This window comes from Salmo trutta, chromosome 30 (genome assembly GCF_901001165.1).
Source record: "Salmo trutta chromosome 30, fSalTru1.1, whole genome shotgun sequence".
Lineage (NCBI taxonomy): Eukaryota > Metazoa > Chordata > Actinopteri > Salmoniformes > Salmonidae > Salmo > Salmo trutta.
This window is the reverse complement of record NC_042986.1, coordinates 10,826,649-10,844,612: the sequence shown is the minus strand read 5'-3', so window position 1 is coordinate 10,844,612 and position 17,964 is coordinate 10,826,649. Positions and strand designations below refer to the sequence as shown.

At 40.5% G+C, this 17,964-nt stretch overlaps 1 protein-coding gene across 1 annotated transcript in view; it reads left to right on the top strand.

Annotated features, from left to right (window-relative positions):
• Positions 1 to 378: 378 nt before the first annotated feature.
• Positions 379 to 17,964, top strand: part of atp9a (ATPase phospholipid transporting 9A) — a 40,370-nt gene continuing 22,784 nt past the window's right edge. Inside the window, exons 1-13 of the mRNA XM_029722699.1 lie at positions 379 to 535; positions 3,821 to 3,965; positions 6,298 to 6,411; positions 6,540 to 6,648; positions 8,047 to 8,105; positions 9,018 to 9,069; positions 10,168 to 10,262; positions 10,436 to 10,516; positions 10,689 to 10,764; positions 11,258 to 11,334; positions 11,612 to 11,772; positions 12,081 to 12,223; positions 15,211 to 15,323. Coding sequence (XP_029578559.1) covers positions 468 to 535; positions 3,821 to 3,965; positions 6,298 to 6,411; positions 6,540 to 6,648; positions 8,047 to 8,105; positions 9,018 to 9,069; positions 10,168 to 10,262; positions 10,436 to 10,516; positions 10,689 to 10,764; positions 11,258 to 11,334; positions 11,612 to 11,772; positions 12,081 to 12,223; positions 15,211 to 15,323 — 1,293 coding nt within the window. The 5' untranslated portion in view covers positions 379 to 467. The remainder of the gene's footprint in view (positions 536 to 3,820; positions 3,966 to 6,297; positions 6,412 to 6,539; positions 6,649 to 8,046; positions 8,106 to 9,017; positions 9,070 to 10,167; positions 10,263 to 10,435; positions 10,517 to 10,688; positions 10,765 to 11,257; positions 11,335 to 11,611; positions 11,773 to 12,080; positions 12,224 to 15,210; positions 15,324 to 17,964) is intronic.

The window sequence follows — 17,964 nt, the reverse complement described above, 5'->3', positions numbered from 1 at the left end:
CTCGCATGTGTCCCAGAAATAAATGTTTGGTCCCAGATTTTGCATCAACTAAATTCATTTGCATCTCCAACTAGCCGTATGTTGTCTGTTCTCATTTTCTTCCCACAATCAAAGCTAACTATCTGTTTTGTGACCTCTGATCAAGGCCTAGAGCAGTCTTCAAATGGATAAGTAGCCTAATTAGTTTATCCAACCATTTAAAAAAAAAAAGAAAGATAAAATGGCCATCTGTAGGTGTAGACTTATTCCAATTTGGGTCTCTTGACATGTGCAGGGTCAAGACTCAAGCATTGGCTACTGGGTTCAAGTTATCTGATTCAGTGCAGTCTCTCGACAAGCCTAGGCCAATATTTGTGGACCTTGGAATGACAGTCACTTCCGTCCATAGCTGTACTCCATCTAGTCACAACCCGCAGAGACTGCTAGGTGGAGTTTGCCTGGCGTCACCGTCAACTGGGGCTGCAGGAATGACGGACAATATTCCTTTACAACCAGTAAGACACAAAAAAAGACACGACAATAAAAACAGGAATGGGTAAGAACAAAAAAAAGACATTTACACTAAGTAGAAATTAGAACAACGATATTAGGAGGATGTTAGGCTGTTATTTAGCTCGTTGGCTAATAACAATGAATTGTTTACAAAACCGCGGACGAATATATTCGCTACATTGTAACCGTTCTAAACGTTCAAGATAAATGTCCTTTTTCATAAAAACTAACACTGACGGGATTTGCCTTAGTTGGGGAAATGTGTAATCGAAATGAGTCTTTCATTGTAGCGAAAGGGATGACACAACCTTGTTCCGGTTGCTGTATGTTTTGTCGGCGCTAGTAGGCCTACACTATTAATCGTCTATTGTTTTTTTATCTTGACTAGATAGGCCTATAGGACGGCAAAACAACACCCTTATCATTATGCCTAAAACACAAGGTGGGGTAAGGTAGCGTGGCTGACTGGCATTCTTTGTGTCATTGCGTTGAACCATCCCCAGACAGGGCAGGCCTTATGAGAATTTGGAGACAGACAGTGATTTACTTGGGCAGGAGCTCACCGGAGTGGATTACCGGCACCTCAGAATATTAGTTAAGTATTGTGGAGCTCCACCTAAATATAAACAGTGTACCTGCACATATTTCAGTCCAAGTAAAGCACTGGGCACAGCAAACCACCATGATTGACTATGGACACAATACGGATGATGATGCGACTTCTATGAAGTTTAGGATATTTCCTGATTATATGCAATGCTAATATTGCGTCATAGAATTGCACCAATTGTAAAGTAAAGCCTAACGTCTCATGTCCACCAGTTGCATCAAACTCTTTGTGTTCCGGAAGTTATTGTCAATGGAGCAGTCTGCAATGCTAAGTTGGGGGTGCCGCACTAGGCTGTGGTGCGTTCTGTGTATCGCATGCGTTCAATATTTTTAACTCGTGCGTTGCTTTACCGTGCGATGGTACAAACGGAAGTACACACAGAATCCAACTAGGTTACTTTTAGCTACTTGAAAAGCGAAGCACATGTGCTGCAAGTACTGAAAATGCGGGGTAGACACCCGGCAAAACAAAACGCGTATGCATCTGGTGGACATCTGGGAAAATACAGGCCACACAAGACTAGCCTGCACACCTGTCCGGGCATCCCCTTTGCACCTCATGTCCCCATCATCCGATCAGACAGGAAAAGGCAATCTCAGAGATGGCGCTTGTCAGAGCATTTCAATTTTAGGTTTGAAATAAATTGCAAATGAGTAGGTTTAAAATGTGCAACAAAATATATACAGTCAGGTCCCAAATTATTGGCACCCTTAAAGATGAGCAAAAAATAGACTGGCCTCTTCAATTCAAACCACAGGTTTTCAACGGGGTTCAAGTCCGGAGATTGAGATGGCCATTGCAAAATGTTGATTTTTGTGGTCAATTAACCATTTCTATGTGGATTTTGATGTGTGCATGGGGTTATTGTCTCGCTGGAAGAAGTTTCAGCATCCTAGCAGAGGCATCCAGGTTTTTGGCTAAAATGTCCTTATACTGGTAAAGTTCCTTGTGCCGTTGACCTTAACAATCACCCCAGGACCTGTGGAAGCAAAATAGCCCCATATCTTCAAAGATCCACCACCATATTTTACAGTAGGTATGGGGTTATTTTCTGCTCATGCATCCTTATACTGAAAAACCGGAATAAAACAAATATATATAAAAAAAAATTAAAAAATTGCAAAATATTTGTAGTGCACTGGGCCTTTACTAGTCCTGTATTAGTGGACCAATATAGCCATCCATAGCGCGGGCAAAATAAATCAGCATTGCCCAAACTACTTCCCGCAGCTATGTCCACAGTCAAGGATTCATTATCCAGGTATTCAGTCCCTACGATATGTGTAGAATATGTGATCTGTAAAAATCATAGAACATTATGACACATGGCAGCCATAAGATTAGGTCACGTGCTGACTGCTTGCCTAGATGAAATGGAATGCTTTGTTTGAGAAAGGTGTATGAAACTAAGACCTTGCTGCCTAACACATGAAGCCAATATTTACTGAGTCGGGGCCCACCTCTGTGGTTTATTGACTGACTGAAGCCTTGCTCACCACCATAGGAAAGAAACATATTATTTGCATGTTTTTGTAGTGGCATTTCAGTGAGAGGGAAACTCTAAAAGGGCCAGTTTCCCAGACACAGATTAGGTCTAGTTGTGGACTAAAAAATACTGTTATGGCATTTCTTCATTGAGCATGCTTTTAGTTCAGGGTCTGTGTTCAAAAGCGTCTCTGAGTAGGATGTTGATTCAGGATCAGATCCCTCCCCCGTCCATATAATCATTATGATTTTAAATGCAAAACTGATCCTATATCAGCGCTATTCTGAGACTTTTTGTGAATAGAGGTCCAGGAGCAGGCTTAAAGCTGATACAGGGGGCTGGAATAGGGTGCCATTAGACACACACCAGCTATTTAAATGTTCATGTTGGAAGACAATATCCCAATTACGGGCCCAAAAATGTTCATGTGTATTTAACTTTTTGGGCAACCTGACCAAATTCACATAGACATATCAGTTATAGATCTGTAATTCTCATTGAAAGCCAGTCTAAGAAGCGGTAGATGTGTTCTATGTGCACTATTTCTATGCTTTCCATTCTTACGTTTCGTTTTTGCATCTTTTACTTTCGGTTTTGTACACCAGCTGGGAAAAAAAAAAAAAAAAAATATATATATATATATATATATATATATATATATATATATATATGGTTATGGAAAATATATTTCACAGCGGTTTAGATTGTACAATGATTCTCTACACTATACTTGCTTGTTTTGTCACATAAACAGAAATTAGGGGACTATTAGAATTTGAGCAACCAGGAAATGGTGGAGCGATTTCTGCATAGTGTATCTTTAAAGGGATACTTCGGGATTTTGACAATGAAGCCCTTTATCTGCTTCGCAAGAGTCAGATGAACTCATGGAAACTATTTGTATATTTCTGCATCCAGTATGGAGGAAGTTAGAGGTACTTTTGTGAGCCGATGCTAACTATCGTTAGTGCAATTAGCGGAAGTCTATGGTATCTACTAGCATGCTAGGAGTTACCAAAGACTTCCAATCATTGTGCTAAAGCTAGTTAGCAATTGAGCTTACGCTAGTTAACTTCTTTCAAACTGCATGCAGAGACCTATAAATGGTAACCACGAGTTTGTCTGACTTTGGGGAAGTAGATAAAGGGCTTTATTGGCAAAATCCTGAAGTATCCCTTTAACCTGGGTCAAGGAAACCAGCCCTAATGATGTACTACACTGGTGTTCCTCAGGTGCTGCCCTTGGTCGAGGTGCTGCGGCATGGGGGACTTCCGGCCGCGGACAGTGTGGCTGGGCCACCCAGAGAAGAGGGAGCAGAGGTACCCCCGGAATGTCATTAACAACCAGAAGTACAACTTCTTCACCTTCCTCCCAGGGGTGAGTGTCAGGGACTCATGGTCAACCAAGCAACTGTAATTTGCTCCTCATTCACAACACAACAAGCCTGAAAGAGTTTATTGGCAAAGTGGAGTAAGTATTTAGTGAGCAGTAGGGCTGACCCCATAGATTCAGATATAACAAATATTCTAATCAAATGAGCAGTCTTGTTAGCCTGTGTTGTTTAGCCTATGTGCCTCAAGTTCACAGGAGGTTGGTGGTACCTTAATTTGGGAGGACGGGCTCGTGGTAATGGCTGGAGCAGAATAAATGTAATGGTATCGAGCACTTGATTTCTATGCGTTTGATGCCTTTCCATTCACTTAGTTCCAGTAATTATTATGAGCCGTCCTCCCCTCAGCAGCCTCCACTGCTCTAGTTGCTTAGTCTCTTTATTGTTTTGTCATTACAAGTGAAGCGAAACCACGGCAAAAATACTAAGGAGTGTTTTTGGTTCCCTTTCAGATTTTTCAAGCCTAATTTTACTATGATTTAGGTTTTCAGATATTTGCTAGTCATAAAACAATGCCTTTTTTGGATATGAGGTCGGATATTAAAAGTAGTCCAGATTTGTTTGGAAAAACAAAAGCAAAGACCAGTCCTTTTTTGCATTGCAAATTATGATGATTTTTATTTACTTTAGATAATGTCAAGGAATTATTTTCGGGTCAAAGTCTCAAACACATTATTGTTGTTGTATGCTGTCACAGTAGCAATGAGAGAACACAAGATTTCCCTTTGTACTAATCTTGCACATTGGTGGTAATAAAATTCAGCCAAGGTGTAGTGTGACTGTTAAATCTATACTTGACTGTGGGTGGCACTGGAATGAGACTTACACTATTGTTGAGACATACACTATATATACAAAAGTACGTGGACACCCCTTCAAATTAGTGGATTCGGCTATTTCAGCCACACCCGTTGCTGACAGGTGTATAAAATGGAGCACACAGCCATGCAATCTCCATAGACAAACATTGGTAGTAGAATGGCCCGTACTGAAGAGCTCAGTGACTTTCAACGTGGCACCGTCATAGGAGGCCACCTTTCCAATAAGTCATTTTGTCAAATTTCTGCCCTGCTAGAGCTTCCCCGGTCAACTGTAAGTGCTGTTATTGTGAAGTGGAAACATCTAGGAGCAACAATGGCTCAGCCACTAAGTGGTAAGCCACACAAGCTCACAGAATGGGACCACTGAGTGCTGAAGTGTGAAGCGCAGGAAAATCGTCTGTCCTCGGTTGCAACACTCACTACTGAGTTCCAAACTGCCTCTGGAAGCAACGTCAGCACAATAACTGTTTGTCGGGAGCTTCATGAAATGGATTTCCATGACCAAGCAGCCGCAAGCAGCCGATGATCTTAGGCACAAGCCTAAGATCATCATGCGCAATGCCAAGTGTCGGCTGGAGTGGTGTAAAGCTCGCCACCATTGGCCCAATCAGTGGAAACTCGTTCTCTGGAGTGCTGAATCACGCTTCACCATCTGGCAGTCTGACGGACCAATCAGAGTTTGGCGGTTGCCATGAGAACGCTACCTGCCCGAATGTAAAGTTTAGTGGAGGAGGAATAATGGTCTGGGGCTGTTTTTTATGGTTCAGCTAGGCTCCTTACTTCCAGTGAAGGGAAATCTTAACGCTACAGCATACAATAACATTCTAGACGATTCTGTGCTTCCAACTTTGTGGCAACAGTTTGGGGAAGGCACTTTCCTGTTTCAGTATGACAATGTCCCGTGCACAAATCGAGGTCCATACAGAAATGGTTTGTCGAGATCAGTGTGGAAGAACTTGACTGGCCTGCACAGAGCCCTGACCTCAACCCCATCAAACACCATTGGGATGAATTGGAACGCCGACTGCGAGCCAGGCCTAATCATCCAACATCAGTGCCTGACCTCACTAATGCTCTTGTGGCTGAATGGAAGCAAGTCCCCACAGCAATGTTCCAACATCTAGTGGAAAGCCTTCACAGAAGAGTAGAGGCTGTTATAGCAGCAAAGGGGGACCAACTCCATATTAATGCCCATTATTTTGTAATGAGATGTTCGACAAGCGTGTGTCCACATACTTGTGGTCATGTAGTGTATCATATAGAATGTATTTGTGTGTGGATGTCTGTGGAACCATATGGCAAGCAACAAAATAACAATCACACAATTGCAATCTATAAGCTTATTTTTGTCTTCAGTTTCAAAATGTTTTCTGTTTTTGTGCCTACTGAACATGACCCTGATTAACATCACAGGCATATATAACTACACTCCTATAGTGTAAAGACACATCGATGATTGGTTCATGTGAAATCATATTGTTCTGTTGTGTGTTTTCAGGTACTGTTTAATCAGTTCAAGTACTTCTTCAACTTGTACTTTCTGCTCCTGGCGTGCTCTCAGTTTGTCAATGAGCTCAGGCTAGGTGCTCTGTACACCTACTGGGTTCCTTTGGTAAGCAGCATTTATTTTTATTTTTTTCAAGTAATGTAGTATTAAGTGTATACGTGATCCACTACTCACTTGCTAATAATACAATAATGTTTAACTGGGTTTGGGTTTGTCTTATTTTTGATTTTCAGGGATTTGTTTTGATCATAACCATCATGAGAGAAGCAGTTGAGGAGATCCGATGTTATTGTCGAGATAAAGAAGTGAATTCACAGATATACAGCAAACTCTCAACAAGAGGTAAGGATTTATTTTCAGTCATTGCACACAATATGCCGACTGAACGATAACATAAATACCATCAACAAAACGTAACCACTCATACAAATCAAAAACCACCAAATTTCCTGACGCAACCATTCAGATGAATATAAATGCCTAGTTGAATTTGAATAGTGGGTGTCTCCAGTTAACTGTATGGAGGTTGGTCGTGTCCTGTTTAAACTGGGAAGGGAGTGATGCCTAATTCAAAGCAGAGATGTAAAAGTGTACACATAAGAGGGCTTGGAATAAAATGCTACCAGCAATAAAATCCTAGAGACCTCTTGTGGTTTCCATCACTTTTCCCCCTTTGATCTGGCAGCTTGTTTTACTCATAAACAAAATGAATGGTTTCTTCCATGATAGTGCCCCCAGTGACTTGCTGCATGGGGTCTGGGGTATGAGAGCCAATTGCATAAGATCCCTGTAGATTGTTGTTCTGCTCTAACGGAGCATGTACTTTGTCAAAAGCAAAAACAAACAGTTGTTTACCTAGGATTTTTGTCTAATCCTGTATAATTGCAGGATTCATCATTTTAAAGTAGAACATTCTTAATTTATGTTTATTTCCTTGAAGGATTTTGATTTCAGACTAATTATTACTGAAATGTATTTGGAAGTTTTTGTTTATTGATAAGCTGCCCTCCATCAGATGTTTGTAAAAAGCAAGATAGACTACATTTTAATTATCTTTGTGAAACAGAACAGTTTTTAGAGTCCCATAAACCTAAATGCGTAACAATATTAATATCCTTTAATGTCTTACATATGCAAAAGCCTGAGGTCACACAGCAAAGGTCATGGGTCAGTGACCCCCTCTAACAATTTTTGCCTGTTCATTCCAAATGGAATGGAAGAAAAGGCTCAACTCCCCCCGACCTTCCAACATTCTTTCAGGTCTAGGCCTACATGGAAAATTACTTTCCCCAAATTTAGTGAAAGGAAATCTATAACAACAGTTGTCTACATTTGCTAGGCAACCGGGAGGAGACAGTTGGATATAGACAGTCAAATTTAAAAGTGTTTCTGTATATAAGGCCATGGGAAGAGAAGTATAAAGAGCAGGGTTTTAACTGTGTCTTTGAATGACGTTAATGATACCAGGATGTCTCACTACCATAAATCCTGTTTGAGCTATGTGAACGTTTACATGGTCGTTTTAGATTTTTACTTGTTTGGGTCATTTTTCTCTAGTCTTCCCCTCTTAAGAGGAATGGAATGTCCATAAAACAACATACGCTCATATCTGTTCATCCTTTGTTTGGTCTAACCACAATACGATTATGATTATCAAAATGAATTTGGTCACCTCAACTCAACATTCTGCAATCTAAAAATGCTTATTGAATATTAATTTGACATGTGTTTTTGTTTCAGGCACTGTGAAGGTGAAAAGCAGTGGCATTCAAGTTGGAGACCTTATAATCGTGGAAAAGGTTTGTATCACTTCATAGATTTCGCCTCAACTGCACCAAAAAATTGGAGGCTAAACTTGTAGGATATAGTCTTACCAAATAGTTGCACTTAAAAATACTTTAAGTTAATTTGTCATATCCATGTAGGAAAGTTAATACAAGGCAATCAATTGGGGTTACTACTGTTTTCATTTGTGAGGCTAATTTGAATGCCACAACACTGGTAGCATGCTGTTGCTGTTAAAAGTATCTTAAGTAATTCTAACACACTTTGCAATCTGTTGCCTCGTGTCATCTTTTTTGCTGGCTATTGTAGAAAGAGTAGATTCTGGGAGTCTTTGTACGTGAAATATGAGAAGGGAGTCCTCAGTTACCAAATGGTCACTTCATTCAGAAAGGTTCAGTTATTAAACACTGCTGAAGGATAGGTCACACATGTTGTTCTCTATACATTTGATCTATTTTAACCATGACTGAGAGACATTCAAAGTAAATCAAACTCTGAATTGTTACGAGCTTCAGATATGAAATTTGTTAAAATATCTAAATATACAACATTCCAAATTTGTACTGCCACATGGATCTGAAGTGCCACTGTAAATCTTTATTTAAACCATCGACCACTTAAAATAGTCCATGCCCAGCTCAATGTTTTGAAGTCTGTCAACTTAAATAGCGTTGAGAATTAATCTTCCAATAACTCTGACCAGGACTCGGTCACAGTGGAGTCTGGGTCAAACAGAGTGTAAAGCCCGGTCAGGCTCCCAGTTAGGGTAAGCAAGGCTGGATGATTTGCTGCAGGGCTTATTATTATGACTAGCTGAATGCAGGTAATGTACATTAAAGGCAAAAGTCTGAATGTCTACAGTTAGAAGGAGGGGGGTTGGAACAGGATGCAAGTTGAAGTCATGTTTTTCTTCTCTGTCTTTGTAGAACCAGCGAGTTCCTGCTGACATGATCTTCTTAAGGACCTCTGAAAGAAACGGTAAACATCTGCTGGTCATTCATCCAAATCTCCAAAACAAGATAGTTGGGGAAATGGCATGTTTAAAAAGGGTGGTGAGGTGAAGGGATTACTCTAGATCCAGGACAGGAAGTGTAACAATGTCTAAATTGTAATTAGGTCCATTTATTTTCCCTAAGATCTCGACTGACCATTTTTGTCTTTCAAATTACAAGTTGCATCCTAAGGAAAATCACCAAGATATGCAAAGTGTAGAATAGAAAGAACATATCAAATGCAAAGAGAAGATGAAGGGAACCAAGGTACAAAGATGGAGCCTAATCTGAATAAACAAATGTGGAATTGGATGAGATTTGGAAGAGTGATGACAGAAACACAATGAATTACTCCCATGCAAAACAATGCTGTCTCCGACAGGCTTATTGTCTTGTACACAACAAAAACACCACTGCCCCCTCGATAACTTGCAACGGTTGGGATCCATTGAAAATGTGCAATAAAACACCATAACCTTACACTTTTATCATCTTGATTTGGAGTAACACAAACTATATGAAGCATGCTTGGTTGCGGTTGTGCTTTGCTATAGGGGGATGAAAAAAACACATGTTCCTTTTACTGGAAAGAGTGTTTGGTTGGTTATCTCTATAACACATGGAGGCCATTAGGTCAATTATGAAGAGCCTAACTATGCTCCGTGTTCTCCGCTACAGGCAGGCAGGATGATGCGGGCTAGGGTTTGGGGGCTGGGTTACTGGGGGCTGTGGGGTGATGAGGGCTGGGTAGGCATGGATGCCTCTCCACTTGTTGATCCCCAGATTAATGTGCAGTTGGGCAACATTTATATTTGAACACTATTTTGTAATAAGATGACCTTTGTCATTCGGTAAGATATGTTTATGCTGAAAGATAGAGGGAACAAAGGATGCACCAAATAAAATAGCGGCAGAAGTTGAAGCAAGTGACAAAATTGACAGGGTAAGACATATTTTAGTGTTTTAGATATACAGAAATAAGTTATTGGTACCACAGAGACCCTAAACCCTTATACCGTAGAGCCCCCTAGAGGTGTTTGTGACTCCATTCTAAATCATCAGTTCTTCTCCTCCCTTATCCCAGGCTCCTGCTTCTTGCGTACTGACCAGCTGGATGGAGAGACGGACTGGAAACTACGCCTCCCAGTGGCCTGTACTCAGAGACTGCCCACTGCTGCTGTGAGTCACCACACCAAATGGCTGCTCTGCTATATCTATAGTAGAGTGCAATGTTGGTACTTCACTGACTGCTTTACATCTTTAGTAAAGTAATGCCACATCTCATGTTTTTGGGGGATTTTCTTAGAATTGTTGTCGGTTATCAAGTGACCATGTTGTGATTGCCTCTCCAGGACCTTCTCCAGATCAGATCCTATGTGTATGCGGAGGAACCAAACATTGACATCCACAACTTTATTGGCACTTTCACCAGGGTGAGTGTTTACCTGGACAATTCTATTTGACTTTTCTTGAATAAGACCTGCTAAAGACTCACATAAAGATAATCGTCACCATATCTAGTCAACTTGGAAGAAAGACTGCCTTCTGTTATCGTAGAGTAATGCCCCTCACTCTGTGTTTTGTGTCCTATGTGCTGTGCTTTAGGAGGATGGAGACCCTCCAGTCAACGAGAGTCTCAGTATTGAGAATACCCTGTGGGCCAGCACTGTCATCGCCTCTGGTAAATACCAACTACTCCAGTGGTGTGCTCTCTCTCTCTCCACTGAAGCAGCCAATAACATGGAAGTAACTAGTACCAGCCCGCCCACCCTCCATCTCTATCCCTCCATCCCTAGAGCTGTGATGAGACGTTACTTCCTCCACGATTGATGTGCTGATGATTTGTCCTCCTACACACACACACACACACAGGCGCAATCAGACATTTGGTAATTTAGAAACAGTTCAGGGGTAGTTAACTATGAGACAACATTTTCCTAAAAGGGAAAAAACCCTACATAAAGATTCCAGAGTCTAACCTATATAACATATGGTAGTCATTTGGCAAATTGGCAGTCTGTCTCACGTATTCCTACTGTCGTTATACATTTCAAAACATCCTTTCACATCCAGGGAAGTCGCTGAAATTGCTGCTATATGCTGTATTACATGTTATGGTTCATGATTCCAGACTTAAAGTCTCAGCTAATTACTATAATGTTCTTTCTCTGTAGGCACTGTGGTGGGAGTAGTTATCTACACAGGCAAGGAGCTCCGGAGTGTGATGAACACCTCAAACCCAAGGCACAAGGTATATTCATGTTAGTCACAGTAAAACACCCTGCACATGACACTTTCCTTTAGTAGACAAAGACATGTATATTATCTGTACGTTTATTAGGTTATCATTTTATCATGTCATTTCTTAGAAAATACCCTAGTAAACGCTGTTACCATAAAATAAAGTGCTACTAGTATTAGTATAATTTCTGCCAATTTTATTTTCTGTAATATTGTATTGAGACTGTTCTGAGAGTGTTTCAAATGATTTGTACTGCCTGATGATATTCTCCTTGTGGTTCTTCTAGGTTGGCCTCTTTGACCTGGAAGTGAACTGTTTGACCAAGATTCTGTTTGGGGCTCTGGTGGTGGTGTCTCTGGTCATGGTGGCCCTCCAACACTTTGCCGGCCGTTGGTATCTGCAGATCTTCCGCTTCCTACTGCTTTTCTCCAACATCGTCCCCATCAGGTAGAAGTTTTAACACACTTTCTATCTCCATTTCAATTAGATACTTTTAAAGCAATTAAAAGTAATATGTAACAATGTAGTTACGCTTGTAATGAATTTGTTATTACACAGGTTTGAGAGCAAAGTAAGTGTTACCAAAAGGTGTTATTTTCAGTTGGAGCTTCATGTACATCAAAATATATCCTTGCTTATTTGTTTGTACATATGCTTATGAACATGTTTGATGGACAATCTAAAACCATTGATATCCAAAATGTGTATCTGGGAGTCTTGTTTTTAAATAAATAAAATGCGAACCTTGTGTCCAGCTTGCGTGTGAACCTGGACATGGGCAAGATGGTGTTCAGCTGGATGATCAGAAGAGACTCTAAGATCCCAGGTACTGTGGTCCGGGCCAGCACTATACCTGAACAACTGGGACGCATCTCCTATCTGCTCACTGACAAAACAGGTGAGTCTGCTCCTTTTGTGGTTTATAGACATAAATATGTCATTACGGGCTGCCGGACTATCACGGCTATGTGGCTGTGGACTCTGTATTGATCTGAAGTGAGAGTGCTTCCATAAACTTCCATCAGCTTAGTCAATGTGTACGATTACATGCACACTAATAGTTTGATATAAAACTGATTATGGCAGAAGGCAGAGTATGGCATTAGTCATGTAAACATCTTACCCTGCTTATCTTTATAAGATCATAATCAAAGTAAGCATATTCCGGTTAAACTACTGGTTTTCTGAGAAATCTTTCAAATTATTAGGACATGTAAACGGCTTAATCGGCATTCCAGTGGTGTATTTGATCTGCGTGTGTGCCAGCGCTGATAGCGCAAGCCTGCCACTTATGCGCGAGTAAAGTGAGTTTGGAAAAACCGAAAGTATGCATCTTAGAAACTTTATATGTTCAAACTCAGAATCAAAAAGTCTTCGCCAGGGTTGGGGAGTAACAGATTATATAAACCTGTAACTGTAATCCGTTACGTTACATGCAAAAATATTGTAATCAGATTACAAATACTTTTGAAAAACTAGATTTTTTGACATTCAGAAAGGATGGTTGCACAATTTTGGGGGGGAAACCTTTCTGTTTTCTCAATGATGTTCAAATAAGCATTTAAAAAAGGCCCAATTTTAAGTTTGTTGTGCCTGAGCGAGTCTGACCACAAGTCAGAGAACACTATGCAGGCACACCAAATGTGTTTGATGGATCGTGGGAAAAGAACAGGAATAGGCTTTTGCAGGCTACAGTCCAACCTATGTCTTCCAATGGTGCGACTGCTGTTGGCATCCAAAGATTATCTAACTTGTGTTACGAACCAGCTTGTAGCCCATAACAAAGAGGAAGGCAATGCGGAGATGACCGCAGGTGTGTCCCATTTTGCTGACGACCCTCCCGGCTCCTCCCACCAACATCCTATTAAGGAAAACAAGAGCAAAGAGAAAGAATTCGGCAGACAGAGTGGGAGGGTCGTCACACTTGATTAAACGCTTGGAGGTAAGGACGACAGCAGTGGTGTAGCCTACGGGCAACACGGATATCACTTAGGCCTATTATAGGCTACATAGCGCATTGATGTGAATTACACTGCTGCTCTCTCATTTAGCTATTTGTGCCTTATGGATTGTGGTTGTTGTGGATGGCTGTTCACAAATGTATATGTGTATTTTAACCCAATAATGGTTGAATTGAAGAAGTTTAAGCTGCCTATCAATCATTGTTTTTGAGACCAGAGGTGTATTCATTACGGAAACCGTTTACCGTTTAAGAACCAAACGGAAGCAAACAGCAAAATAAGAGTTTCTATTTGACAAATTCTGGTAGGTCCCTCCCTGTTTTGTTCCATTTGCTTCCGTTTAAGAAACGTTTTTCAACAGAATCGGTGTAGTGAATAGAATTTATTCAATAGAAACTGATAATAATTTTTTTTACCATAGGCCTAACGGACACATGCATTTTTGATAGACTTAAACAGCTGCAAATTATCCAGATATCAAAGTGTCACCAACAAAAACTTTGACAATAGGCCTATAACAAATGCAGCATACGAAAAACTTTTTTTCACATGCAAATAGTACTTTTCGGTAGTGTTCAAAGCATGCCATTCCGAGAGCAGCATTTCATTTTCAACTCAAAGCAAGGTTGATGTTTATTGGTCCTTGAGGCAGAACTGAGTGATTTCCGCTAGATGGGCCATCTTCAAAGTCAAAATGTGCTATATTGTAAAAATGTATGAAAACAAAAATGTCTTAATTTTATGTAAGCATTAGGGTTAGCAGTGTGGTTAAGGTTAGGTTTAAAATCAGATTTTATGACTTTGTGGCTGTGCCAGCTACTAACCTAAAAGTAACAAAGTAATCAGATTACATTACTGAGTTTGGGAAATGCAAATGTTATATTACTGATAACAATTTTGGACGGGCAACTAGTAACTGTAAGGAATTACATTTAGAATCTAAACTTACCCAACCCTGGTCTTCGCAAAAATAACATGGTCACTGTGGTAGAACATGTATTTTGATTGCCGATTTTCTGCATTTAACAAAAGGCCCATCAGTTGCCTGATTTCAGATGTGTCCATGAAAACAGGCTTATTAGCGAAGTCGTTGCAAAGCACGTAAATATTTTAAACAAACTATCATATTAATCTGACTATCCACAATAATTATTGTTTTGTGCATGTAACTGTGCTCAATATCACATCGGACGTAACTGTGGTATAAAACGTGTAGTATTTAATGTTGGCATAAAACAGCTTAACGTTGTAGTGCACAGGAAGAGTAGAGTGGCTACATAATAAGAATGCATTTATCTTGCTTTAGTGGTCAGGAGAGGAAATTGACACAACGGACTGACATGTTGGATGTGAGATGATAGTGTTGAAGATGTGCTAAGGTTGTGTTTAGTATGACATTGCTAGGGCTGACCCATCCCTAGGGCTTTGGGCTGTGTGCGACTCTGAGACATGCTACTTATTGGAGCTTTAAATCAAAACGGGCCTGAAGTCTCCTGTCTCTGCACACACACACCCTCAGGAACTGGCCTGTACCCCTCTTAAATTTACGACCCTGACGGCCAATAAAATTATACTGGATTTTCCCACATAGTGATAAGGGCGATAGGGGTCAAAGGTCAGTCTAATGTATGTGCTGTAGGGGGCTCTCGGGTCATCCTGAAATACTACATACAGAGAGAGGGGCTTTTAAAGTGAGTGTGAGGACAACCAGGACACTGAAATCATGGAAATGGTTTCAGGAACAGCTACTTGATCATAGTGTGAGTTCTGTAGACTGTTTTAAAATCACTCTTTAAATGATGATCAGAATTTTAACACCAACATTACCATGTGGCTTCCAGCACTTCTGACACCAACGAGTGTAACCCCACTTTCAGGAGAAATGTTACAAATAGTATACATTGTGCTTGTGTGTTTGATGCAGGAACTCTCACCCAGAATGAGATGGTGTTCCGTCGCCTCCATCTTGGAACGGTGGCCTATGGAATGGACTCCATGGACGAGGTGCAGAGCCACGTTTTCAGTGCCTACACACAGGTAAAAACAATAACCATAATCATCATCAACCATATAGAATAGGGCTATCCCTGAAAACAGAAAAACTTGGGCGACCGAAAGTCATCTGTTCTTTCGACCAATCGATTTGTGGATTTTTTTTTACCGTGGATTTTTCAATATATAGACACAGCCTATGTGTTTTAATAAAATCAAGTATATGCATTGAGCTTGTCTGACGCTTTAAGCTCACTGTTTGATGAAATAACACACAAATGACTCGAGGGAGCCAGAGGTCTAGAGGAAGAAAAAAAACTTGACCGACCATTCTCCTCCTGGCTTTCACAGATTCTGCCATTACTCTACTGAAGTTGCCAGTAATAGGCTACATGAGGAGTCGACAACCTTTCTCATGTATAATGCCAATTTATCTTGACGTTTCTACAGATCTGCGTTCCAGTTATGGTTTTCATATGCACATTTTCCTGGAACTGTTTTATTTAATTTCTAATAACGTCTTCGTATCTGAAAATCATTGTCATGTGGTTAATCAAAATTCTATTCAAATCTAAATTAAAATGATACAAAGCTAAAAAAGTAACTTCTATTGCCATTGCCAACTATGTAAAAATAGCCTAAATAAAGAAAACAAATAAAACATTGCAGCATGCAGGTAGAAAATATCCTGATTTAAAAAATAAATAAAACAACTATAAATCACATTGGCTATGCATGGCCTGTCTGCAACAAACTTGAAACACAGTATCAACTATTAACTTGGGTCCAGCCCAAATCTTGCCCTAGCGACATATAAAGTATTCTGGGCCAGTGAGCTCGGGACACAGCTGTAGGCTATTTGCGCAAGGGATAAGAAGCAGTGCTTGACTTGAGCAGGAGCTCATTGGAGCTGAGTACCGGCACCTGTTTCTTTTAAGGAATGTTGACCTATTTCAGTCAAGCACTGATAAGAAGCAATAAGGTAGCCCTATTTCAGGACGTTTCCACAAGATCCGAGTATGACATTTTTCTCTTTCATGCTGAGTGGTTATCGAAAGGGAGACAGCTGAATTTTTTTTCCCAAATAGCCTACGTTGAGGAACTATTGTCATTCTCAATGGATGTAAAAGCAGACTTCATTTGCTTGCTGTTTGAGGTGAAAAAAACACTACTTTGAGAAGCTCCACAGATCATTAGTGGTGGCAGAAGTCAGGGCATTCATACTTTTTGTGCTTTGCGGAGCAGTGTAGAGCTGTTGTCAAGGAAGCGAGTTTGTGTTTATACAGGATGTACCGCCCCCACCTACCATCAACCAATCGTGTCAATACGGAGCTATAGAGAGCCCTCTGCATTGTTACAACATTTTGGAGGCGCATGGCGATTTGGTACGGAGCTCGATATGGCCTCTGCATGCCTCCGGAGGCTCCGGAATTGTGTCACACCATCCATATGGAGCCTCCGACCACATTTTCAGATCAAGCATTCGATTTTAGTCTAGGCCTATGCAATGGATTAGTTCACTGAGATGGGCGCAAATATATACACTACCGTTCAACAGTTTGGGGTCACTTAGAAATGTCCTTGTTTTTAAAAGAAAAGCTGATTTATTGTCCATTAAAATAACATCAAATTGATCAGAAATACAGTTTAGACATTGTTCAAGTTGTAGATGACTTGTAGCTGGAAACGGCAGATTTTTTTTTATTTTTATAGAATATTTACATAGGTGTACAGAGGCCCATTATCAGCAACCATCACTCCTGTGTTCCAATGGCACGTTGTGTTAGCTAATCCAGGTTTATCATTTTAAAACACTAATTGATCATTAGAAAACCCTTTTACAATTATGTTAGCACAGCTGCAATGCGTTAGATTTCTTATGCTTTGCAGGATAGAAAAATTGTCCAATTCACACACTTATCAAGAGAACATCCCTGGTCATCGTGCTCAACGTGAGCAAGACAAAGGAGATAATTGTGGATAACAGGAAAAGGAGGGCCAAACACGCCCCCATTCACATCGACGAGGCTGTAATGGAGCGGGTAGAGAGTTTAAAGTTTCTTGGTGTCCACATCACCAACAAACTATCATGTTCCAAACACACCAAGAAAGTTGGGAACAGGGCACGACAACTCCCATTCAGGAGACAGTCACCCAAGTCATAGACTGTTCTCTCTGCTAACGTACGTCAAGTGGTACCCCCAAGCCATTAGACTGCTGAACAATTAATCAGATGGACATCCGGGCTATTTGCATTCACCCCCCCCCCCCCCCCCCTTTTTTTGTTTTTACACTGCTGCTACTCACAGTTTATTATCTATGCATAGTCACTTTACCCCTACCTACATGTACAAATTACCTCGACTAACCTTTAACCCCGCACACTGACTCGGTACCGGTACCCCCCTGTATATAGCCTCATTGTTGGTATTGTATTGTTTTTTTATTTAATTTTTTACTTAGTAAATATTTTCTTAATTCTATTTTCTTAAAACTACATTGTTGGTTAAGGGCTTGTAAGTAAGCATTTCACTGTAAGGTCTATCTATACCTGTTATATTCGGTGGATGTGACAAATACAATTTGATTTAATCTCTCCTGCCGCTGATCTGGCGCACTTACTAAACACAAATGCATTGTTTGTAAGTTATGTCTGAGTATTAGAGTATGCCGCTAGCTGTTCGTC